Raw genomic sequence first — 27,128 nt, 5'->3', positions numbered from 1 at the left:
ACCTTGAGAAAAATCTTGTTTTGCTGTTAAAAATGTCAGTCTAATGTGATAATTTTTACACTGAAGTGTTAAATTGGATCTCATTCATATAATACTGTTCAGAATTGTGAACATTTCAGTTGTTTATTTTCGTTAAAATGGAAGTAACCCACGAATATAAAAGACATGTTTTATACTTTTTATTTTTAAGTGGTGAGAATGCTACAAATGCAGCCAAAAAAATAAATACTGTACATAATCAAATTGTAATTAGTGCAAGGACTGCACAGAAGTAGTTTGAAAGATTTAGAAACAACGATTTTAATGTGGAGGATAAGGCTTGTACTGGAAGACCTGTTGACTTTGATGATGATAATGCTCTCTCTGCACTAGTTGAAGCAGAACCATCTTTAACAGTTGATGAAATTGTGGAACGTTTAAATTCATCCCACGGAACTGTTCATAGACACCTACAACAAATTGGAAAAGTTTTCAAAGCTAGGAAAATGGATACCACATGAACTGTCAATAGCTAACCAACAACAATGTGTAAACATTTGCACGTCTCTTTTATCCCGTATTGCTTTAGAACCTTTTCTTGGTAGGCTGGTTACTGGAGACGAAAAATGGATCCTCTATAATAATGTGACGAGAAAAAGACAATGGATGGATCCCGACAAGCAGCCAAAACCGACTGCAAAAGGTGGGTTGCATCCAAAAAAATTCTTTTGTCTGTTTGGTGGGATATGTCAGGTGTAATTCACTTTGAGCTGTTAGAACCTAATCAAACAATTACAGCTCAAATGTATTGTGAGCAATTAGAGTGTTTAAATGAAAAATTGAAAAAAAATTGACCGTCGTTAGTGAACAGAAAGCAGATTCTCTTCCAGCATAACAATGCCAGACCACACACTGCAAAAATAACTGTACAGAAACTTGAAAGCTACAACTGGGAAATTTTACCTCATCCACCATATTTGCCAGATATTGCTCCCAGTGATTATCGTCTTTTTCGCAGTTTGCAGAATTTTTTAAAAGGGAAAACTTTTGAGGACGAGAACAATGTAAAAAAGGCTATTTCTGAATATTTTGATTCAAAACCGAAATCATTTTACGAAGATTGGATTAAAAAGCTACTATCAAGATGGCAAAAAATTGTACAAAATAATGGTGAATACATTACAGATTGAAATAAAATTTAATTAAAAATTTTTGCTGCTTTTTCTGTAGATAAAAATATGCATGAACTTATGGACTGACCTGATATTATCAAAAATTTTAAATGATCTTTAAATTAAATTTATAGAAGCAATCATATTTTTGTCTAAAATAATTCTATAAAAATAATACTTGCTTATATTGTTCTGCTCTTAATACAGGATCTTTACCCTGTAAATGTCTTTCAACAGATAAATTTCCAACTACATCTTCTAAAGCTAAATAAGTAGCTGGAATTCTTTGTTCCAAAAGTCGCTCTTTACTTCCTAAAATAAAATATTATAAAAACCTTACAACATATTACATTACTTTTAAATTAATTTAATAAAATTTTATGAAAATTTATAAAATTTACCAGGGCATTTTAAATCAAATACTGTGTCATAGATCAGATTGCAGAGTAATTTAACATTATGACGAGTCTTACAACTGACTTCAATTGTATCTAGCACTCTTGGCAAACCATATTTATCTGCATCAACTACATTGATAAATTTTTCTCTTATAAGTTGTTGTAATTCTTCAGAATATGAAGGAGGACAACGTTCTTTTACAAGATCATAATGGGTACCCACAATAAGAACTGGAGCATTAGGTGCACGAGCCTGTAATCATTTTAAATCTGATGTTAATTTTATTGATAAACTTTATAAAATTGAAATATCACAAAATTTTTAGCTTCGTTTTGTTTAACAGCTCTGATAAACTACTCCACACTTAAGTGGCAAATATCATCTCCTCCTCATTTTGTTTCATTTGAAAAATCAGTTAGAATTTGTTTTTGTTAATAAATTTAATTTTATTTAGTAAATTAATTCAAAATACTGTATTATATTTTAGAGATTTCAATCATCTGTTAAGCCTTAACTCCCTAAATTATATGACCTTGGCCTCAACTCCGAACCTTGTTAATACAAACTTTTAATAAAGCAAACTAACTACTGAACTAGTGATTCATATTAATGCAAATTGATTGTAATAATCAAATATCTCAAGATTAATCATTTTAATAATTATGAAAAAAATTAATTTATATTATCAAACTAATTTCATTATTTTAAAATTTTTCAATCCTAAAATATAATAAATAATAAAATTAAATAAAAATTCTTATCAGTATAATTACTAATATTAACTCATAATTTTCATTTGTTTTACATAAACATACCTGTATATTCACAAGCCATTGTAAAATAGTGTTAACACCTCTTTCACCATCTGTTATCCTCCAAACAACTAGATATAAAGATCGTTTAGAGAGAAAGTATTGATGTGTAGCATAATATTCTTTCTGGAATAATTATAATAACATTAAACTAATTATAGATATTATTATTATTATTATTGAAATCTTTTATTATTATAAACTTATTTTCATAATAAAAACTTAAAAACCAGAAATTTTATTATAAATATATAAGGTATGATTAAGTTCAATCATCAGAAATAAAAAACTTATATTATTTTTTATACATTTGATTAATAATTAAATTTAATAACTCTAAAAATTACATTTTGTTCTTTCTTATTCTGAAATAAAACGTTACTTTTAGCAAAAAGCTTTAATCAAAATTACTAAATTTTTCAGTATATCAGAGAAGCAATATAATAAATTCTTAATTATTTCAAGATGCTAATTAATAAAATTGAGTATCTTGAAAATTTTAATTTTTTAAATAAGACTTGAGCATTTTAAAGAATTTCCATTGTAATAATCATGTAGCATATACTTTAAATAAAAAAAAATTAACAGATCCTCATTTTATACATTCATTGTCGGTGATTGCTTGGCGTGGTCTATACTAAAACATTGCAAGTGCCAACCACTCTCATGAACATCATAAAAGTTTGCTGGGTTCTTTTTTACTTGAAAACTTTATTATTTGTTCTAAGAAAAAGTTTTTATTTATTGTTTATTTGTACACTTCTGAGAAATTATTATATCCATCAGTTTTGCATTATTATTCTAAATAGCATGTTTTTATTGATACAATAATTCTTTCCAACATATTATTTACATATACAAAATTTTTTAAAGCTAGGAACATTGTGTGAAAATTCGAACCCGCCGGAACCAAACCGCTAATAATAAAATATTTTATTGTTTGGTTCCCACGGAGAAAACATGAATCATGAGGAACAACATTCAAATAATGCTGGTTGGTGAAACCAAGAAACGGGACCGAGACGATAAAAGGGCGACGAGAGAGGAAAAGGGGGTCGGTTACGTAGTGTCACTTAGACAGTGTGTGTGCGTCCCAAGTCCCGAGGGAACCCGACCTCTACGAAGGAATACCTTGCCGAGGATACTTTAGCTGGTAACAAGAGCGACTCGGATTAAGAGGTATGACTTCCCCAAAGTCGTGTAAACTCTCCCTCCGCGTATCCAAACTTAGGCGACAGTAGCTCGCCCCTATTGTAACTGTAGCTTTAGTATTAATAAATTGTTGTTGTTTTCATTCGTTGTAAATGTCATTTATTCGAGTATCGCCGCCGCCGCTCTATCGTCGGACCCATCAACTTCCTCCACTCGCGTAACGCGTGACGCATAACAAAACTGAGCCGCCATCTTGATGTGGGCAGGTCTCACTGACCTGTTAGCCGAGAAAAAAAAGGAGGTGCGACTCCGTCCACCTCCCGGCACCCACAATTGCTTTGTAAAAAAGTAGTAAATGTGTTACAATATTTTTACATCTTCATTAAGAACCTTATATTTTAATTTTATTACTAATATTTCAAAACGGAGACAGAAATAAATGTATTTATATATAATTTTTTATACTAAGTTAACAGTCATACATTATTCTATTCTTCCTTTACTTTCTCTCTTTTCAAATTGGAAACATCTAGGTTTGTAGTTTAAGACATTATATTTACAATATTAATTTAAAAAATTAAATCAAAAAATTGACATTGAATTGTATTTTTCTAATAGAATTAGGAAAAAGTGTCTGAGATGATTATATTTTTTTGTAATAACCAGATTTATTATATTTATCAAAAATCTAAAATATGTTTGAATTTATGACTTATTAATAATTATATACAGTGGGTGGCCAAATTATTATACTCAAACAAAAATTTGTCACTATCTGTGAAAGTGGTGGCTGTAATTAATTTATTATTGGAAGAATGTTATTGTTTTTTAATTTACTGATTAGCCACTTTATCTGGCAACCTATTCATTAGTGTGGTAACACAAATATGTATTTTTTTTCAAAATGGCGGCTGCTAGTGTCAGTGCATGTCAAAAATTTTACTGTGCTGGCTTGTGAGAAGTCTCCAAGAAAAATCTTGGCTTCAGTGTTATCGACTTATTATTCGGTAAGCATTGGATTTTTTACATTTAGGATTATTCTAATACTTGATCAATACATTGTGGTCATGTTTTAGTTAGTTTATTTATTGTTTATTTGGGTTGTCAACTGACCTAACCAAAAAATGTTTATTAACAGATATGGGAAAGTGTGCTGGCCTCACACCAAGGAGAAAAGCACGGATTTCGACAATGTTATGGCGTTGTCAATATAACCAATGTCAAATTGCTGATTTGTATGATGTATCACAGTCCAGTGTGCGTAATATCAAGCAAAAACTGGATGCCAAAATACCGATCAAGGCGAATTGAGTCAGTAAATGCAGTCGAAAACGCATTACAACACCTTGAATTGAGCGAAAAATACGTCGCATTACACTTGAAAACTGCTGAAAGCCTCGGCTCATTATAAAAAAAATTCTTAATTTAAAACAGAGTACAAATATCGGAGCGGACTCTCAGGCAAAGATTTGTAGAGATGGGACTGAAATGTTGTCAACCACTAAAAATCCAAAACTCACTCCTGCCATGAAGGCCAAACGTCTGGCCTGGGCCAAGGAGCATCGACACTGGACACAGGAAGACTGGAGCAAGGTTTTTATAACCCTAATACAAGAATACACATGTTTAGAGTATTTTTCTTTATAAATTTATACAAAAACAATTTCTTGCAGGTTTGTTTCTCGGACGAGTCATCAATACAGGTTCTTCAAGACAAAACCGAGTTTGTTCTGCATGAAAAATTCAATAAAGACTGCATTGTGGAACTAGTAAAGCATTCTGCTTCAGTGATGATATGGTCTGTCATCAGCAGCAAAGATACTGGAAGGCTGTATATTGTCTAAGAAACTATGCGTCAGGATCACTATAAGAAAGTTCTGGAGGAAAAACTGATCCCACAGACAGCAGAATCGTTCCCTAATAGGAATTTTATATTCATGCATGACTCTGCACCCTGTCATCAAGCCAAATCTATCACAGAATACCTAAAAACAATCAGATTAACACCCTAGACTGGCCAGGAAACTTGCCTGACTTGAATCCTTTATAAAATGTGTGGGCAGTCCTGAAAACTGAAATTTCAAAGGATAAAATTATAACAAACAAAAGAGAACTGATTGAGAATATCATTAGAGTACGGCACAACACTCCAAAACTCCAAGAAGTAGCCATATCATGCATTGAAAACATGCCAACCGCATTCAAGCCATCATAGAAGCTAAGGGCAGAGTAACCAAATACTGAATAATATGTATTTCTCTTTTAATACATTATTCAACCTATCTACATGTTTAATTTTTATTCCTAAATACACTTACTAGTATTAAAACGATATATAATAACTTTAAAAACCATATAACTATTGAATTTCATAACTTAAACCGACAAAATACAAAGAAATAGTTTTGAGTATAATAATTTGGCCACCCACTGTATAATGTCCAGGAATAAATTAAATATATAACAACACTTTATTGACGTTCTTACATTTTGTCTGAAACTTGCAACACATTCAAAACAATTTTAAGTATGTTACCAAGTTCTCTCCCTAACCCACAGATTTTGCAGGTCTAACATTCCACTTTGACTACCACACCCACTACACTAGTATCAAACTACAGAAAAAATCACGAGAGATCAGTTACAAATACACATTTAACTATAGATAACTTTAAAATTTTAATGATGTTTTATAGACCAGATAATAAATTTTACAATAGTTTAAAATGTTTTTCAAGTCTAACAAAGTGAAACAACAGCATAGAATTTCATTAACATTATATATGTTACAGGCAAAATCCGATTTTACGCCAAACTAGTTTAGAATTATTATTCAAATATATCAATGGTTAAATATATTAATGGTTAAAATAAAATTAAAAAGCAATCAATTAGATGAACAATATTTATTCAAACATAGTCTACTTAATTATAAAAAATGGGGTTAATGTTACCCTAGATATCAAAGGTGGCGGCTCATCTCCGATTCCAGCAATCAGAAGACAGGGAACAGTGGGGATGCACGTTCTAACCTAACCTAACCTATTCTAATAAATTACCATAATTATTACCAACCAAATTAATAAAAAAAATACAAACTGATAAGTACTGATTAGCTTATTTCTATTTTACAGTTTTGTAAAAGTGTTTGTCACTTCTAACCAATACCATTTTTTATAATTAAGTAGACTATGTTTGAATAAATATTGTTCATCTAATTGATTGCCTTTTAATTTTATTTTAACCATTAATATATTTAACCATTAATATACTTGAATAATAATTCTAAACTAGTTTGGCTTGACACGCTGACACTTTGGCATAAAGTTTTGCTGGTAACATATACATTCATTCATTGAAAGATGGTAAAGACCTGAGAGACTATAATAATCAGACCAACCAACAAAATGCTTCTGTTGGTTGGTGTGACCATTACATGAATTCTGTTTCATTTATTTAATTACTGTTCAGAAAATGTTACATGAGACTTATTACATTTATTAATTAAAATATTAATTATAATTATTATAATTAATAGTAATTTGTCCAATGTTGTTTGCAGCGCTGTTTTAACATCAGTAATGTAAAAAAATGCATTACAATAGTTTAAATTGCTGGCAAGAAAATAATGATTAAAATGTTTAACACACTGGTTAAGACAGATAATGATAATTGATAATTGTGGGTTCACCGGGAGGTGGACGGAGTCGCACCTCCTTTTTTCTCGGCTAACAGGTCGGTGAGATCTGCCCACGGTCAAGATGGCGGTTTGGGTTTGTTACGCGTTACACGAGTAGAGGAAGTGGATGGGTCCGACGATACTTGAATAAATGACATCGATGGAAAATACAACAACAATTTATTAATAACTAAAATCTTCAGCTACAGGTATAGATGATATACAGTGGCCTAAGTTTAGGGTACCCAGAGAGAGAGTTCACACGAATTGGGGAGATCATACCTCTTTGTCCAAGTAGATAGGTCCTTGCAAAAAGTTTAAAGAGTATCCTCGGCTCGGGCTTCCTTCGTTGACGACGTCGGTTTCTCTCGGGACGGACACACACTGTGTTATGGGACTTGTTAGGAGTGGACGGGCACTCAGTAATCGGCCCTGGATTCGATCGGACGGACACTGTGTAACCGGCCCCCTTTCCCTCTCTGTTCACCCTTTTATCTTCTCAGTCACGTTACTCTCCTTCACCAACCAGCACTATTTGGATTTTGTTCCTCATGATTCATTTTGCCTCCGTGGGAAACATACAATAAAACAATGTTATTGCTAGATTTTGGTTCTGGCGGGTTCGAATTTTCACATAATGATTATGCAATGTCAGCCACACATTGAAGTTGATAATGTAAAAATGCACCTTAAAAATATCTATTTGTGTGAATAAAACAATAATTGTAATTCTTTTTCTTCAATTTTAACTAAATAAAATCAAGGAAAAAATTCAAATTCTATCTCTAGATGCTGATTTATGATACTGTATTATGTTCTTCTTAAATTTTTGAATGAAATAAAAGTGAGTAAATAAATTAGATAAATAAGATGCATTTATTATATTACAGTAGAGCATTGATTATCCGACCCCCAATCAACTGTCACATCGATTAACCAACCGTGTTCTAGTTGGCAAATTTAAGTGTCCACTAGTGATGTGGCGCTACAATATTTGGCTATGCCTTGGCTACTTTAATATTATTTTTGTTAAATGTTTGCATGTTTTAGCTGGCAACATTGGCTCGACCATGAATGGGAGGCCAGTATTTAAACCAGGCTTAATTTTCAATTTTTTCTTTATTTTTGTATTTATTTTGTGCAAAATAAAGAAATGATTTTTAACGATACAATAGCAACGATTATTATTTTTAAAAAAAATTTGTTAGGCTTAACATCGATGAAAATTCAACGTGAAGTAGATTAATAGCAATATACTAATTACATGGGATATACTAATATACTATACTAATAATGTATTTTTTCCGTTATCCGTTTTTTTCAGTTATCAGACCAACCCCAGTCCCCCAATTGAGTCGGATAATCGATGCTCTACTATATATGAAAAAGTGGTATACTAAAATCTCTTATCTTTTCATAAAATTTATGAAAATATGAATAAGTTAGAAAATAACACCTATAGCTTTGTTTTCTTCCTACTTTACAAGCTGATTATTGGGCTGTAATTTGAAAAAATTTAGACCTATAAATCCCCACTATCATCTGTCTGTCTGTCCTTAATCTCAAGAATGGTGTTAGATAAAAATCAAGACCATCTAGATGAGATATGGAAAGTGTAGGGGCAGGAGGCCCTGATTAACCATATACAAACTTCTGGTTTACACAAGAAGTCATGTTATTTCAATTCAAATTTTTCCCCTAAAAGGCATTAGATAGATAACCATCAGGACTCAATGACTCTATTGCTAACAGGAAAAGTATAATGTACAGGGGCAAAACACTACTAATTTGAGGTGGAGAGCATCTCGGCATTGTGACAATGTTGCAATAAAATAATTGCTCATTATTAAAAATAATTATTTTTATATATCATATCTATAAAAAGTTTTTGGCACAAAGACATGAAATTTCTTATAGAGAAACTTCTCAATAAATTAATAAAAGAATATTAGAATAAATAATTAATGAAAATGTGTAATTTTAACTTTAAAAATTAATTACCTGTCCTCCAAAATCCCAGGTTCTGAAAATAACTGGTCCATAGCTTGATTGTCCTCTAACTTTCTTTTCATATACCCAATCACCAACATCTACTCCTACAGTTGACATACTGATTCCTTTAGATGTTTTCTGATTTATATTTTTATTTCCCATTCTTTTTGCCCAATGCTAAAATACATTGAAGTTATTACAAACTTTCAGATATGATAAAATTATTAAAATAATTAGGTAATACAAGTTCAAATTTAATATAAGCAATTCAATTTAAAATAATTTACTTGTGTTATAGAAATTAAAATATTTTTATTTTAAATCTTAAAAAATGCAGAAGAATGGAATGAAAGATTAATGAAAATTTTATATAAAAAGATGTGATAGAAACTATTAAAATATATTTGATTAACATTATATTTTATTAACATTTGATTTTTATATTACATATAAAAAGAAGTTTTATAGAAACTATTAAAATATATGTCTAACCTCTGGTGGTTTTTTACGATAAGTCCCCGTTCCCTCTTGTCGAAGTTGATCGAGCAATGAAGTTTTTCCTATTCCTTCAACACCAACAATCATTAATTTCATTCTTGCATATGGCTTAGCACTGAAATTAAGACTTAATATTTTTATTGAGTATTTCAAAATAAAAATGATGGACAAGTCATTATTTTTTTAAATAAAATATTGTTAATATTTTATATGTCAACATATAAATTGACTTCTCAAGATTTTCAGCTTAAAATTCTGGCTTAGACCTACACTTCCCTTATAAGTTTACTCCCAAACATATAGTATATGAATTTAGCACATGGTAGCTTATTACAAAAGCCTATAATATAGCTATGACATTTTCATCATGACACTAACCATAATAGCTTTAAATAAATGATATTTAAAGCTAAATAGGAGAAAAAACTGCTAAAACTCTCCAGTAAGTTATCTTGGTAAAAATGCTATTATACCTCACATATAATGGTAAAAACATTTGACTCTTGACACATTACATCCTGAAGAAATACTAATTTAATTTTAACATTTGTATTTGTATTTGTATTTGTATAAAGTGAGATATGATAATTAACCTTAAAAGGAAAAATCAGACATGATTAATAATTTTGTAGAAATGTTGTGACAACTATACATTATTAACTTTTATAATGCTATTCAATTATTAAATATCAAAAATAATCCTTTGTTAAGTCATATATCTGTATTATTTTGAAAATATCTATACAAAAATTTATTTGAATAATTAATGAAATACAAAGAAATATTTTCAGATATTTCTTTGCATCTTCTAGGGCTAAAGAGCATAAAATGTAATCAGAAACAATGATTCTAAACAGCTAGTTTAAAATTCCATCAATGGTTATAGTGTAAAAAACTGTGAAAATATAATGCAATTTTTAAATTAAATTTCCCAAAAGAAACAAACTTGTTTTCATAAACCAGAAGAAAAATGTTCATCCTATACATTAAATTCTGTGCTGGTTTGGAAAACAAGGTTGTTTCTTTTGGAAAATTTCAAGTGCCCAATTTAAAATTATAAAAGTTGTATATATATTTTATGTTCTGTTGTAGAATGTATGTAACTATTCTAGTCTAATATTATCCTTGATGACAGGATAGAAACCCTCCTAAATATTTTTAGAAATTAGTTAAAATCTAGCTTCTTTACGTTTACATGTATTAGTTATTCAAAATCATTTTCCTGATTACATTTTTGCTGTTTATTAATAATTCCTTAGAAAAAGCACAAAGATTTGAAAGTGTTCTAGGTTTTTGTATTTCATTAATTACTCCAATAAAACAATTATATGGATAGCTTTTTTAAATTATGAATTGGAATTATTATTACTGTATCATTATTCAATATAAAACAATATATACTAACTCTTCTAGTATGGACTTCAAATATCCAATTACATCCATTGTTTTATATTTTTTGCTATCAATCATGCTCTTTAATGGCTCATTTAAATTACAACATCTCGTATTCAAATTCCAAAGTTTAGTCAATAAACCCATTTCAGGAGGCAAATAGCATATATCTGTATTTCCACTAATATTTAGTACAGATAAATTAGTCAATTCTGAAATGGATGCAGGAACTTCCTTGATATAATTGTTACTTATATCCAACATTGATAATGCAGGATAAAGTAGTTTACTTCGAGTAGAACAACTTTCCTAAAAATAAAAATATACAATTTTAATACAATTATTTAAATATTTTATTTGAGAAATATAATTTTGCTTAAGAAAATACATTTTATCAGTGAATTTTATTCACTAATGTTAAGTGATCAAATGGAAAGAAAACTCAAGAGAACTAACTTGAGGAGTGTAGCAGACAAATAATTGTGACCTTAGCGCCCCATCTGGAAATCCAGGTGGCAGTGGTGCACGGATATAAGAACACGTGCAGGCCATCCACCATTACTTTATTCTCTCTTCTTGGCTACTCTCTGCCTGATGAGTGGATTTACCTACACATTATCTTCTAACCAATCAACCTTTACTTGATAGTGTAAAATGAATTTTTGTATATTGTTGTAAATAAATTTACATGGTGATGTATATGGCTTCAGGTATTTATATATTTCCAACAAACACTATAATTACATGGCCTGATAAAATGCCACAAGGAGTTTACTGATATCTGACTGACTCATCATACACCATCAACTTTCAACTGGAGTGATAACTCACAGCTAATTATTGTTATGTTTTGCAATAACTGAAAATACCTTTCAGTACAGAACAAAGAATTTTTATAGAGAAAAGTTATTTATGTAACTTTTCTCTATAAAATTACATAAATTAAAAGTTATCAAAAATTAAGACAACAATTAATGCAAAAATATTCCAAATATTTGTGCCTACAAACATTTATATCCACAAACTTTTTAGTAAATGGTATACTTGGGCTTTGTATAACAAAGAAAAAAAAAAAAAGTAATAAACAGAATTTATTTGAGGAAAAACTTCAAGACAATAAGATATGTTTAGAAAAAAATCCAAGGTGATCTGTAAGACTACTGAAATTTCACAACACTGGATTATCTTATGGTTCTGTTTAAATTCATTATCTGCCATGAAAAATAATCAAATTTCAGCTTTATAAAGTAAGAATTGTCCTTGAACTTGTTATTTATTGGGTTCCAATTTTCAAATTTCAGACTTATACATTCCAACTGTCATCAATTGTCTGTCCTTCGTTACTCTCAAGAACATTGATGGCTGGATGGCTGAGCAGTCAAAATGGCAGTCTATCACTCTGGGAGACCTGGGACCAAATCTGGACAAGTTGAAAAAACCACAGAAATTTTTCAGGTGATGGTCTGTCCAGATATGTCGGGGCCTAGTCCCTCATCATTGAACCGCCCCATTGTGGCCAGGAAGAACCTGTAATGGGCTTGCTAAAACAAGCCCTCTTAGTGCCACGTGGCAGAAAGAGTTAAAAAAAATAAAATAAATCTCAAGAACAGAGTTAGATAGATGAAAATTGAGACCATATATGAAAAGCTTAGGGCTGGAGGTCCCAATTAACTATATACAAACTTCCAGTCTGGATTGGAAGTTATATTATTTCAATTCAAAATTTTCTTGACAACAGCGGAGTTAGATAGCTGACTGACATAACTTGATTGTTATCAGGAGAAGTATGACATGCAGGGGCAAGGCACCACTAAAATTGAGACCAAATATGGAAAGCATACGGACTGACAACCTTGATTAAATATAGATAAACTTCCAGTCTGAATCAGAAGTCACATGATTTTTCTTAAAATTAAAAGATGATTAAAAATTGAACCACCACTTTGTGACAATGTCACAATAAATAATCGCTAATTGAGTTTAAAATGCTATCCAAGTCCATAGTAAATAAATGTTTAAGTTTTACATATTTCTTGCAACTTGTAGCAAGATAGCATCAAGCACAGCCAACACACAGTATCACCAAATTTCTAGTTCTACTTTACACAGTCTTCTTTTCATTTGACCACCTTGTATAATTAAAATTATATATTATAATAATTATGACTAAGATTGTATTTCTATTATAAACTATTATAAAAAATATATTTTAACTTATAGTTTTTATAAAATAAAATAAAATTATTTAATTCGTATTGGAAAGTATTAAAAATATGTACTTGATATATATTTGTAAAATATATTCAAGTATAGATATACTTGAATTTATATATATATCATTGTACTTGAATAATATACAAAAGTCATTTAATTATAAAAAGAATTAAATAAATTTTAATGTGGCCAAGGGAAGGTTATAAATGCTGTAACCATAATCTACAAATACAATCAAACCCCATTTATCCAGATAAAATGGGACTGAACCCAATCTGGATTAACAAAAATCCAGATAAATAAAAATTATCTGGGCAATGTTTGTTCTCTGGGCAAACTAAAGATTTCCTGTATTTTGACAGGAATCATGTTTGCTGTTTGGTGGTATTGTGACTAGTTTCTGATGAGATGCATAGTAAACTGTACTGTTTATGTCACTGTAATAATTAATAATGAAATATTTAGTACCCTGTATTGTGTATTATAACTACAATTAAGCAAATTGATTGAAGATATGCATTACATAATTTGAGGGTGGGTATGTGCAGCATATAATGGAGCATTAAGAATAGGTCATAAAGGCCATAATTTATGGACAATCCCATATACTGATTCTAAATATTCTTATAATTATTTAATTAACAAAAACAAATACAATCCACATCAAAACATAAAAGGAATTTAATACAGATTATCATGTATATACTAGTGACATGATTATACTGTGTGCTTGCTAGTGATATAAGAAAAAAATAACAGAAAATTATTTTGAGGATGATAATGTTAAATAAATTTTATTTCCATTATTTGTAGTCTGTTTGTCCAATCCTAGAAATTTTTAATTAAACTCTTTTAAATATCAACTACAATAGAGAATCGATTATCCGAATGCCGATCAACCGAAACATCAGTTAACTGAAAGCGTTCCAGATGGCAAATTCAAATTTCCGCTAGTGCTGTGGTGCTGCAATATTTGGCTATGTCTTGGGCTACTCCAATATTATTTTTGTTGGTGTGCATGTTTTAGCTGGCAGCACTGGCGTGACCATGAAGAGGATACTTAAGGACGCGCCAGTATTTGAATGAGGCTTTTTTCCAATTGTGAGTGGTGTTTTTCTGAGGACTGTATGTGGGGACATGTGTTGTGAATCGGAACGTTTTTGATACTACATTAACTTCCAAAATATAATTTTTTTTTGTTTTTATATTTTTCAATATATTTATTTTGTTTGTGCAAAATAAAGAAATAATTTTTAATAATACAATAGCCATGATTATTATTTTTAAAAAATTTTCATTAGGCTTAACATCGATGAAAATTCAACATAAAGCGACACGCAACGAAGAAAAATTTCAACATGGGTAGGTTAATACATTTTTTCATACATGATCAGTTATCCGAACAACCCCAGTCCCAAACTGTTTTGGATAATCGATGCTCTACTATATTAAAATATGCTAGTTACATAAAAAGTTAAAAATATAAATTAATATTGATAATTCATCCAACATAAAAACTATAAATTAGAAAAAATTGAAGAGAAAACTAAAAGAAATGGGACTTGAGATCAAAACTGAGATCAGAACTGATTTATAACTACAGATAAAGTTGTAATTTTGATACACAATTTATGAATTCAATACTTACACATTTTTAAAGATTTGCTTAATTAAATGTCTAATTAGACTTTTAAATAAACAATCAACAATGTTTTGATGTAACTTTAAACTGCTAAGTAAATCATCAAAATTATAATTTTCTCAGTCTTATAAAATTACTCTATAAAGTTTATAATTTTTTCAAATTCAGCGGTTTTGTTAGTATTTTCAAATTTTTCAAACAAAATATTTAATCACTCTTACTCTACTTGTTGTCGAAATAGTGTCAGCTTCCTGAATTTTACTTTCATCTTCTTCACCAATATCTTCCTCAATGGTTAGCACTAGTCGATCCAATTGATTGTCGGCAAGAATAAACGTACGAAGATTGTCTAACTTTATATGCCTTCGATGTGCACAAGGTGTACTAAGTAATGATTTCATTGAACCCCAAGATGGAAGATTTGAACTTGGCTTCTTTGCTAAGTTTTAAAAAATATATATATGAACAATTTAAAACAAAAATTTTTAGTATCTTAAAATTCATAATTTTAAAATTTAAATATTAATATCCAATAAATCTTCACTATCCGCAAGGATTATATTATTGAAAAATATTGAACATCTAATTTACAAATATAGTAAAACTTATAAAATCTGCAATGAGAATCTGTAAACTTTCTGGCTTAAACAACTTTTCTATCTTAAGCAGGTTGGAATGAAAAATGTTTACTGCTTTAAAGTGTAAAGGTATAAATTTAAGTTATACAGGTATCCCTTGATTAACGTGGTTAATCAACCCTTAATGCTACTGCATATATCAAAAATGTGTTAATCAAATATGGTATCTACGTTAAGTAAAAACAGCTAGTAAAGCCATGTTAATTAAAACCTCTGCTGTGTATGTAAAGGAATTGCCACACTTAATTTCACGTGTTAAGCAACGGATAGCTGCATGTAGTTAGCAAATTTTAATCTACACACGATTTGCTGTAGTTATTGAAACAAACTCGGAATAAAAGAAAATAATTCAGAAAATAATATATACATTGAGTTAAAAATACAGTATATACACAAATGTATACATTCTCGACCAAAAAAGTAAAAGGATGTGCCAAGCAAACATGTTCTAAGTGAAACTTTTCACTGAATATGTATACTTATAAAAGCCATCATAAATTGTTTACTTGTTTGAATTCAAACTAAACACTTGAGTTTTCACTGTTTTTTTAAAGTTATTAATTAATATAATTAAATATTCAACATTTCCAGTAATAAGTTTATTTTAAAATATCTCAATGCATCATAAAAACAGATCAATCCTCCATTTATTTTAAAACCAAAGCAGACTTAGGACAAGAACACATATTTTAATACAGCATAAATGCAGACAAAAACAGGAAACAAAAATATTTTCTGAAGTTTCTGCAAAATCAAACAGAAAATCAAATAGATCAATTTTCTTCCTATCTTGATTTGAAAAAGGCAGATATTGTTTGCTGACATAAGTACAATTTAAATATATTGTAAAATTTAATGTAGGTACTGTACATATTCAAAATCCTTTATTAGTTTACCAGTTTTTTTTAATATGTTTTACTTCATTGTCTGATATTTTGTTTTTCTCAATTGAATTAACAGTAGTTTGTTTATTAGCATGTCCTTGGGGCCAAATCATGTATATGATGTTTCCAAAACAATTTTTGAACTTAGTAATATCAATTATGATATTATTTAACTAAACTATTTCCTAAATGCTATCAAAATGTAAGCAGAATAAATATTGAAATATTTGATTTTATTCCTAATGTTTTTGTATCAGGTTTCTGATTCAATATATTTTTTTGAGTTTCCATCATTGACAGGTTTAGACAGGTCTTAGACAAGATATTTTATGAGAACAATATGACAGTCACCTGTCATATATTTTCATAGATATATTTTAGTTATAATTTATACTTATAAATGTCTAGAATGTACTGATTTCTTTTTCTGCCTTTTTCTTTCTCTTTCTCTATCTCTAATAAACACAGCAGGAATAGAGGTAGAGACGTATACTCTAAGGGTGCATATACTTCCCATTTCAGACTCTCCTCCCTCTCTTGCATTTGTTACTTCAAGTTTTAAGTTAGTTTAAGATACTGTGAATGAGCAATCACTGAACATATGTTATGTTAATCACAAGTTTGTAACAAGATCATGAAATAAGCCTTTGTTTCATACAATAATGACTTGTTTGGTTCTTTTGCTAGAAAGAAATATAAAAATTCTCACATTTTATCAAATAAAAATCTTAAGACCTTTTCTAGTTTTAAATTCATAACTTTATCTATTATCACTTTTAACATATTAAAATAATTATTAAGTAACTTCCAAAATTTCAGCTGATATTAGTATAAAACTCATATAAATAAAAGTTTGTTTTTGATTATTATCTGAAATGTGCTTAAAATATTTTTAAAAAATACATCAAAATTAAAATACCTGCTGGAGATGATTTTGACCTCTGAGGACTACTTGTTTCCAAATAATTGTAACATAATATTCCTGAAGAATCTCCCGTCACCTCTGGATCTACACGATTCTGAGTCGGCCATGATACAATGTGATTATGAGATAAATCAAGATGTTTCAAACCAGCAGGATAACAAGTTACAGAGCCCATATCTACAAGTCTATTATAACTCATATTTAATCGTGACAAATTAACAGCAAAACAGGCTAATACGGGAGGTATAGTTTTATAAGCATTGTGTGATAAGTTTAATGATGTTAACTGACAGTATTGTTCTTTTTCCAAATCATCATTAAGAGATGCTTCAATTATCTAAAATATAAAAAGTGGCATTAATTACATACTGTAAATATAAGTAAATAAATAAATAAATTCATACATATAATTTATAATAATATATACTTGAGCTGTTCAGAAGCCAAATTGATTGTTTCAATATGTAATATGTATACAGCCATATAATTTGTTTAAATTTGTTTAGTCACTGTATTACACACAATTATAAATATATCTGTAAACATTCAAGAAGTAAAATGAGTTGAAAATAAACTAGCAGATAAGCAATTAATCATTATATGATATCTTACAGCTTTAAAAAAATCAAATTCAATAATTAATTGCAACTGTACATGTAAAACATAGTGCTTATATGTTATAGTTCTCTATATATTCTAATTATGAATCTCAGTGATATAGAAATAATTCTGTATAAAATTCTACAGCCACTGATCAGTTTGATCAATGACTTGTGTACATTAAGAAGCTGAAGCCATTTTGAAACAGGATAAAAACCTTCCTTTCAGAAAAATGTAAACAGTTGGCTACCTGAAAGTAAGTACTTCATACAGATTATAACAGTGCCAGAAACATGAGGTAATATTTAGAAATAATTCATAAACACACTAAAATTGCCAAGACTGACTGATAGCACAAAAGACTCCTGCTTTAAATGCTTTAAATGATACACAGAAGGCTGTTTCAGCAGTTTTCTTTGTTAACAGTCAGTCTTGGCAATTTTAGTGTGTTTATGAATTAGCTCCATATCACTGAGATTCATAAATAGAAAATATAGCATATAAGTATTGTTTTATATATACAATTATCAAATTTGATTAATATAATATATATAAAGATCTTTAGTAAGTTATCTGGTAAAGTATCAGCACAATGCACAGACAATTAAATAAGTTGGTATTATGGAATGCAGCCATTTATAATCAGAGAGAGGAACTAGTAAACGTATAGCATATATGCCAGAGTAATATGAAAGTACAGTATATTAATTTGGTACATAGAATTTATAGCTGTTCCATGCTTTTTTGCCTAACCAACCTTGCTTTATTACAAAATAACCTAAATTGTAGAAATTGTATTTGATTTTCATAACTATTATTCTCTAATACAAGAAAATCATTTTTCAATAAAAACTATTTTGTTCTGTTCACTTGAAGAACTGAAATAGAAAAATATATTGCTTAGATCAATAATGAAATTCAGATTTGCAAGATCATAATTTTGAAAACTTACTCTACAGTATAATTTTCTGTAATTAAAGCAGCTGTAATATTATTTTTATTGGGTTGTTCGGAAAGTAATTTCGTTTTTTCCATAGAAAAATAAACGCAATATTCTTATACTAAATAAATATTTTATTGAATTATATATTGACCATTTGGTCAAATACCTGTTGTTATTGTTTCTGGTAGTAGCATGATTTCACATTCATAAAAATTTTGATCGTTGTTTACAAAAAACTGATCCAAGTGATTTTTGACATTGTCATTTCAAGTAAATGTCTTACAGTTAAAAAGAATTTGTATAGACCGGAACAAGTAATAATCTGAGTGTGCCCAATCTGGCAAATATAGCTGGTGTGATAACACATCCCATCTAAGTTATAACAGTTTCTGACAAGTTACCAAACTTGTGTGAAATTTGGCATTATCATGGTAAAACACTACACTTTGTTTGTTGATCAATTTTGGACTTTTCTGTTTGATGATATTACTCAATTTGTTTGCTTCATGGCAGTACACTTTCAAATCAATTGTTAAATTGTCTGGTAAAAGCTAAAAAAAAAAATTTCTTTAAAATCCCACCATAGAGAGCATCTCTCTTTAATAACATGTGGAACCCATATATCGAGCTTTGAAACGAAACCAATTCGTTTTAAGTAATAATAAACGGTTCAATTTAACAGATTTAATCTCTTAGTGATTTCACGTGTTGTTATACGGCAGATTGTTTCAATCGGTACTTTTATTTTGTTTTCATTGGCTTCAAATGGCCATCCAGAATGTGGTGTATCTTCAATATTAAAATTGTCAGAACGCAATTTTGTAAACCAGTTTTGGCACTGTCTTTCTCTCAACACATCTTCTCCAAACATGTACCACAATTTTTTTCTTGTTTGAACAGCATTTTGATTTTTTAGTTATTAAAAAGCAAAATATGCCGAAAATGATGCTTTCAATTTTCCATATTTGATGGGTCACCGAAAAAAAACAATTGTACAGAATCAAACAAAATTTTTTACAAATAAGCCTTAAAATGTCAGCTGTCGAAGTATATAATGAAAATGTGGTTTAAAATAAAATTGGCTGGTAAAAATACATCTAATTCCTCTAGTAATAAAAAAACGAAATTACTTTCTGAACAACTCAATATTATAAATGTTCACTTTTATCCATATTAATTAGCTGATGATTAGATTTTGATCAAAAACACTAAAACAAATAAGCAATATTTAGTAACCCAATGTGCCAAATTCAGCAAATTTCACAACTTTAATATATTATATTTTCATCAATTATAAAACTTATCAACAGCATATACAATATTCAATTTAATTAAAAAATATCAAAATAAAATAAAATCAACTTTTATTTGTAACTAAAGAACTAAAGCATTTTAAGATTTAAGTTCTGTTATAACTAACATGTTAACTGCTTATTAAAAATGTTTAAATTAAATTTTCATTTTTAAAAAATTATCAATATTTTTTAATTTAAAATAATATTAATTACCTCTATACTATGACTCCATAAGTTATCATGATGAAGATCCTGCTGTTGAAGATTTCCATAACAGACACCTTGAACTGTTTGCTGTGGACTTGCTCCAACACTTGGAGATATACATCTTCCTTCAGAGCCACTCACCGAACTATCTATAGAGACTGCATCAGTTGATGTATGTCTAGGGCTTGATTCTGCCGAAGTTGTTTGATCTTCTGCAATATTACATATCTGCCGCGGATCTAATAAATTTGGACCACTTCTATAAGGTAGATCGTGCAACATATTTAAAGACAAATTTAATTCTCTTAATTTAGGTGCTGACCACATTTTAAATGGTAATGATTGAAGTTTATTATTAGATAAATCAAGTAAAATCAATGAAGGAAGATCAAACAAACATGGTGGTACGTTATCTAAGCGATTTTCCTGAAGATGGATTTCTTCTAAAACTGGACAATGCCACTGAGAAGGTAACTGAAATGTTGAATGTTTGCTTTTTATTAAACTATTGGAATGAGAAAAGTCAACACTTTCTGGCAATTTAAAAATTTTATTTTGAGCAGCATTAAGAATTTTAAGAGAAGGCATTTGAAAAATGCATAACGGCAACTCGGTTAATTGATTATTAGAAATGTCTAGTCTTGTGATAGCAATTAATGCAGTGGTCTGATTTCTTGGAGTTAATTTCAATTTAATATTATGAGTAACACATGCATTTATTAACCACTGTTCTTGAATGTGATTTAAACATTTTTGACCATGCCAATTAATCATTACTGGAGTTGTTGGAAACATTGAACTGTATGTAACACTGTTCATAAAACCACTCAACTGAGTAGAAGGAGATATTTCCAAAGCTTTCTTGTTAATTTTAAATTCTGGATCTTGATAAGCTTTTAAAGATAAAAGTCGTGAAACAATGTGTTCATCATTATAACTACAGGCAATTTTAAGAGCTTTACAGTCATCATCTCTTGCACCATATCTTATTAAAGAATCAACCATTGTACCATCATGATTTTTACATGCTTCCATAAGAGGAGAGGAACCAGGAAAAATATAGTCTTCTTGAGTTTTGGTAGAATAATCATCAGGCTGTTTAACACAGAGATTAGGATTAGCTCCATACTGTAACAACATAGAGACAATATTATAATGTTTATTACGAACAGCAACATGAAGACATGTTTCCGTATTGTTGTTGCAATATGCATCTAAGTCAATAGGACGGATTTCTGATTCAGTTCTTGATTCTTGGAGATTTGAATTAGACTTTAACTTTAATTTCACCATAACATTGTGTAAACCATCTGAAAGACTTTTTCTTGAACTTATCTCCAAGTTTTCTTTCTGTTCATTTTTCTCATCAAAATTTTCCTTTGAATGATTACGCCTCTGGGCTTTTATTTTAAACTTAAGAAGTGTATCAACTAACCTTTGGTTTCCTACATAGCATCCAACATACAACACTGTTTGGCCAGTAACATCCTTAGCATTTATATCAAATGGAAAATAATATTCCCAATTTCCAGTTTTGTCAATATACGATTGCATAATAGATGAAGGATACGAAAAATTTAACAGAAGATCAAGTACATGTACATGTCCATTAATAGCTGCAGCATGAATTGGTAACCACTTTTCTACTGTGGGTACTCTGACTAATTCTGGAAACTTCTATAATAATAAAAATTCATAATTAGTTTCATTTTAAAAATTATTTAAAATTTTGAAAGTGAAATTAATAATTATACAATATAAAAAAATTATAATAATACATATATATATATAATCTACATAATTGATCTTTAAAATAAAAGTTATTTATTTATGTTAAAGAATATCAGTAGTATACTTTAGAGCAGTAGTGCCCAAACTATGGCCCTGGGCCAAATATGAACACATGTTAATCCAACCCATGCACATTTGACACATCACTTATAAATAATAGAAATACGCCTACTTTTTGTAACATAGAATATACAAAATATTTGTGTTCCACCTACATACAATTTGTGTGAAATTTCTCCTAACAACTGAAAAGTTTTGACACAACTGCTTTACAATGGCAGGATAAAATATTAGTACAAAAATAACAAATAAAACCATATAATACAAAAAGATAAAAAGAAACAATTATAAAAACATCAATAATATTAGTAAAAATTAGTTTTTAAAGATATTTAGGTATTTTAAATCAATATCTTTTAAGTTATGAATTATTACTGATCAGACAAATTATCTTTTAAGAATAATGGTAGTTATGTAAATTACTTAATAACTTAAATTTTATTAAAAAAATAACAATTATGATATTTCACAAAAATAACAATGCAATTATAAACATATTTGAAGTCTGTAAAACAGAATAATAATATAAAATTTGGTTATACTTAGAAAATCAATTTATAATAGAGTAAAATTATGAATTATGTAACCTTTTAATCAAAAAATTTAAACAAGATGTGATTGTAGTGGGATTCAGAACATTATGTAGTAGACACAATTTCCACTTACAGTAGACCAAATTATATAAGTCAATTAAACATTCAACTAAAATACTGCTCTAAGCATATGAATAAGCTTAGAGCATTCTTCTGAATTCAATAATGTCAGCAAAAGTAATTCATTAGCTTCTAACGATAATACAAGAAGGATATACGATCACTCCCTGATTTAGAAACAGTCATACTTACCCTTGGACAGTGTGCTGGGATATGACGCATCCTGAGCAATTTAAATATACAGATTCTGTAATTATTAATAACTGTAGTATCTCATAGATGACAGTAGCTGTTCATTAGTATTAATACAGTTGGCAATGTGAGTGTTAGTGTGTTTGTGATTGTTGTGAAAGCAGGCAGTCTGAAAATTAAACTGGGTATCACCTACACCACCACAGTATAATGGTAAATTTTTTACAAGTTGAGCATACTTTTTATTTTTTCTATGAATATTGCTATTAATTTATAGCAATAACTTTTGAATATTTTGTGTTGATTATAAACTAATTTGTGCCATTTTGTGTCAGATGTTTTGCCCAAGGGCTTACCAATCTTATCAGGAAGAATGAAAAGAACTATAGAAGTTGTTAGATAATGAATATTGCCCAAGAACTTAAGATAGGAAAACATTTTACTCACTTAGATGCTGTAGTAAGCCAATGTGTTTAGAACACAAAAATATTGTTCAAATTGTACTGATTTAGATGAAACATAAAAAGTTCATTTTTTCAAATATCTTTATCTAGGTTTTTAAATTTATTTTGTATAATGTACAAAAAAAATTAAGTTAATTTTTGTTATTCTAAAATAACTATTCTTTATTTTATGCAATAATAAATGCAGCATGCAGCATTGTTTTTTTAAACTAGGTTTCTGTAATATTTTGCTTTTTTACCTATAATTCCTACTGTCTTTTTGATTTTTTATCCACAAACAAGTTACAATATTAATAGAGAATAAACAGTTGCTCATATCTATTGGCTAATTTCTTTTTTATTGTAGATCAATTTATTTTATTACTGCTAAATTATTCAAAAAATTATTTGTAAGAACTTTTATCAAAAAGCATAAACTACATTTCAATATAAAAATTACAAATTTATTTTTATTTTAGATAAAATCAAAAAAGAAAATGCTGGTAGGATGGTAAATAAAATCCAAACTATTAAAAGCAGAAACTTCACATTTTTCTAAGAGACCAGAAATTCTATTATAAAAAGTTTTAAATTTTCATGTGATAAAGACAACTGACTTTATACACAGACTTTTTCAAATGCTTATGTTGAAGGTACTAATGTAATTCTTGGTTCTTTCCTTAATTATATTTTAATTAAGAAAAAATAAATTTCATAGGTATTATACATAAAAATAAAAAATATGTAATTAACATTAAGCAATACCTTTAGAATAATTTCGACAATATCTTTTCGCCCATAATAACATGCTATATATAAAGGAGAATATTTTGTCACAGGATGAATTCTACCATCTGCTCCTTTGTCAAGCAAAAATTTAACCATATCTTTTTGTCCTTCTTCACAAGCTCTAAAAATTCCAAAAGTACTATTATTTATTGTAAAATTTTAAAAATTATATTACTATAATATAAATAAGTATAATATATTTATTATTTACTAGCTGACCCGGCCACAAGTTGTTGTGGCTCAAAATGTATCTATTATAAATGTATAACACTTCCTCCATGAGGGGAATTTCAAAAAATCCCTTCTTAGTGTACATTCTCCTGGCGTACCCTATTAAAACGCAATCAAACATGCATCTAAAATAGTATAATAAAAGCCGAGTTCTTCACAGTAAGCCTTAATCCTGTCCCTCTCCCCCGCAAGGGAAATATCGAAAGAATCCCTTTTTAGTGTATATTCTGTTGACGTAACCTATTAAAACGCAATTAAAAACGCAAAAAACCGCATGTAAAATAGTATAAATAGAAGCCGAGTTCTTCACAGTAAGCCTTAATCCTGTCCCTCTCCCCCGCAAGGAAATATCAAAGAATCCCTTTTTAGTGTATATTCTGTTGACGTAACCTATTAAAACGCAATTAAAAACGCAAAAAACTGCATGTAAAATAGTATAAATAGAAGCCGAGTTCTTCATAGTAAGCCTTAATCCTGTCCCTCTCCCCGCTGAAGAATATCGAAAAATCCCTTTTTAGTATATATTCTGTTGACGTAACCTATTAAAAAGCAAAAAACCGCAACTAAAATAGTATAATAGAAGCCAAGTTCTTCACGGTAAGCCTTAATCCTGTCCATCTCCCCCCAGTAGGGGGAATTTCGACATGTATATTATATAAAAACACGTGCGTATTCGAATGCAATGTTGTGTCAAAATTTCAAAGGAATCAGTAGGAACAAATGAATGTTATATTTTATTTATATAGATAGATAGAAAATGATCTGCTTTAGTTCATTCTCACAGAAAAGCAAACTTAAGTCATCAGAGTTAGCACCATCTGTTGGACATAAAAGCCTTAATCCATATATAAAGATATTTTTGGAAGGGGGGAAATGGCGGTCTTCACATATGCCACAAACCTTCGCGGGAGTGTATTAAACAACTTCCCAAAGTTTCATGGCAATCAGGTAAATGGCGTAGTAATGCATGAAGGACAAACAGACAGCCAGCCAGACATACATTTGTTTTTATATATATAAATAAGAACTAATATTTAAATTTATTATTACAACAAGTATCACTTGTTTTTTTAAAATAAATATATCAACAATTGAAATTTGAAAAATAAGGCACAATTCCAACATTATAAACCAATTACAAAAACTGCAACTTAAATAGCAAATCTAAATAAAAAAACAGAAATATAAAATTCAGTATTTCATAACCAAATCATTTTTAATTCTAAACATATTTTTAATCAACTCATAATAAAGCAGCTGAAGTTAAAAGTTAGTATTTTATTACTCTCCTTCATCGCACCAAACCTTCTTTGAAGTCCCTTCTAAACCAGCGATTCTCAACCTTCTTAGCTCTGCGACCCCCTCCCAAAGGAATAATAACAGTAAGCCTTACTATTACTAATTGAATTTTGTTCGAATTATACTGATTTATCTTCTGATAATTAAACTTTGAGAATGAATAGTAAATTGTTTAGTAATAAAAATATTTCTAAAGAAACAGCTCTTGAGCATTTTCATTTTATTTTGAAAGAATTTCTTTCACAAAATTCTTAGAAAGAATTCAATTTAATATCTAAATATAATAAAAAACTAATAAATATTAAACATCTATATTTAAAGTATATTTAAACAAAAAATTGAAAAATCTTACTTAAATAATAAAGTGCTACATCCATTTGGAGCACTGTTGATGACCAATTCTGCTTCTCTACCAAGTTCACGTATTATTTGCTTGGTATGACTTACTTCTCCTTTACTACAGGAATCCCATAAAGCTAGTAATAAATAATAATTCCAGTTTTTAAATTATATTAATTTATTTAGCTTTATAATTATATTATTTATACAGAGATGATTAAATTACCTTATTAATATATGAATTAAATTACATTTTTTTTTATTACAATGATTCTAACAAAATTATTTACCAAATCTCAACAAAATTCAGTCAAGATTCTCATGCTATTCTAAGATGCTACGTGCATATAAAATCTAGATATATTCAAAGAAAATTGAATTTTTTGCATATGTATGTAGAGTACAGTTATGTACTTTCTGAGGAGTTGAAACTGAAAAAGTCATCATCACAGTTTCATGCATGAAGAATTAAATAGTTTTATATATCATTCTGATTACAGTTTTACTTCTTTTATCATCTAGACTTTCAATTTATATTTTAAATTATACACTGATGTGCAAAACTTAAGCAAAAATTGTTTTTTTGTCATAACTCCACAAGAAATCATTTGGGAGACGTGAAATTCAGAGTACAGAGAGAGTATTTTGTACTTAAAGGATGAAGAAGCATACTAATACAAAAATGAATAGAATACATACAGTATGGAATCAAAGCCTCCTTCTTATTGTAATCTTGCACTGCGCACACTTACTGCACATGTTCTACTTGCCCTCACATCACCTGTGATGTCTTCTTCCTGAATATGAATAACCTTTCTACTGAGTTGGGCATTCATTGTACGGATTGCAAAAAGCCCTTCTCTACAATTTCAAGGCTGTCTGCTTAAAAAATTCCATTGTTACTTAAG

General features: G+C 29.1%; 1 protein-coding gene across 1 annotated transcript in view; it reads right to left on the bottom strand.

Annotated features, from left to right (window-relative positions):
• Positions 1-27,128, bottom strand: part of Lrrk (Leucine-rich repeat kinase) — an 87,961-nt gene that overhangs the window by 27,469 nt on the left and 33,364 nt on the right. Inside the window, exons 7-17 of the mRNA XM_067272684.1 lie at positions 26,234-26,357; positions 24,328-24,472; positions 20,430-22,100; positions 17,373-17,715; positions 15,153-15,370; positions 11,089-11,384; positions 9,678-9,798; positions 9,195-9,362; positions 2,366-2,488; positions 1,553-1,802; positions 1,334-1,463 (exon numbers count right to left, since the gene is read on the bottom strand). Of these exons, the coding sequence (XP_067128785.1) occupies positions 1,334-1,463; positions 1,553-1,802; positions 2,366-2,488; positions 9,195-9,362; positions 9,678-9,798; positions 11,089-11,384; positions 15,153-15,370; positions 17,373-17,715; positions 20,430-22,100; positions 24,328-24,472; positions 26,234-26,357 (3,589 nt within the window). The remainder of the gene's footprint in view (positions 1-1,333; positions 1,464-1,552; positions 1,803-2,365; positions 2,489-9,194; positions 9,363-9,677; positions 9,799-11,088; positions 11,385-15,152; positions 15,371-17,372; positions 17,716-20,429; positions 22,101-24,327; positions 24,473-26,233; positions 26,358-27,128) is intronic.

Source organism: Centruroides vittatus, unplaced genomic scaffold (genome assembly GCF_030686945.1).
Source record: "Centruroides vittatus isolate TY-2023 unplaced genomic scaffold, ASM3068694v2 contig_452, whole genome shotgun sequence".
In the NCBI taxonomy this organism is placed as follows: Eukaryota; Metazoa; Arthropoda; class Arachnida; order Scorpiones; family Buthidae; genus Centruroides; species Centruroides vittatus.
This window is presented reverse-complemented; position numbering and strand designations above follow the sequence as displayed.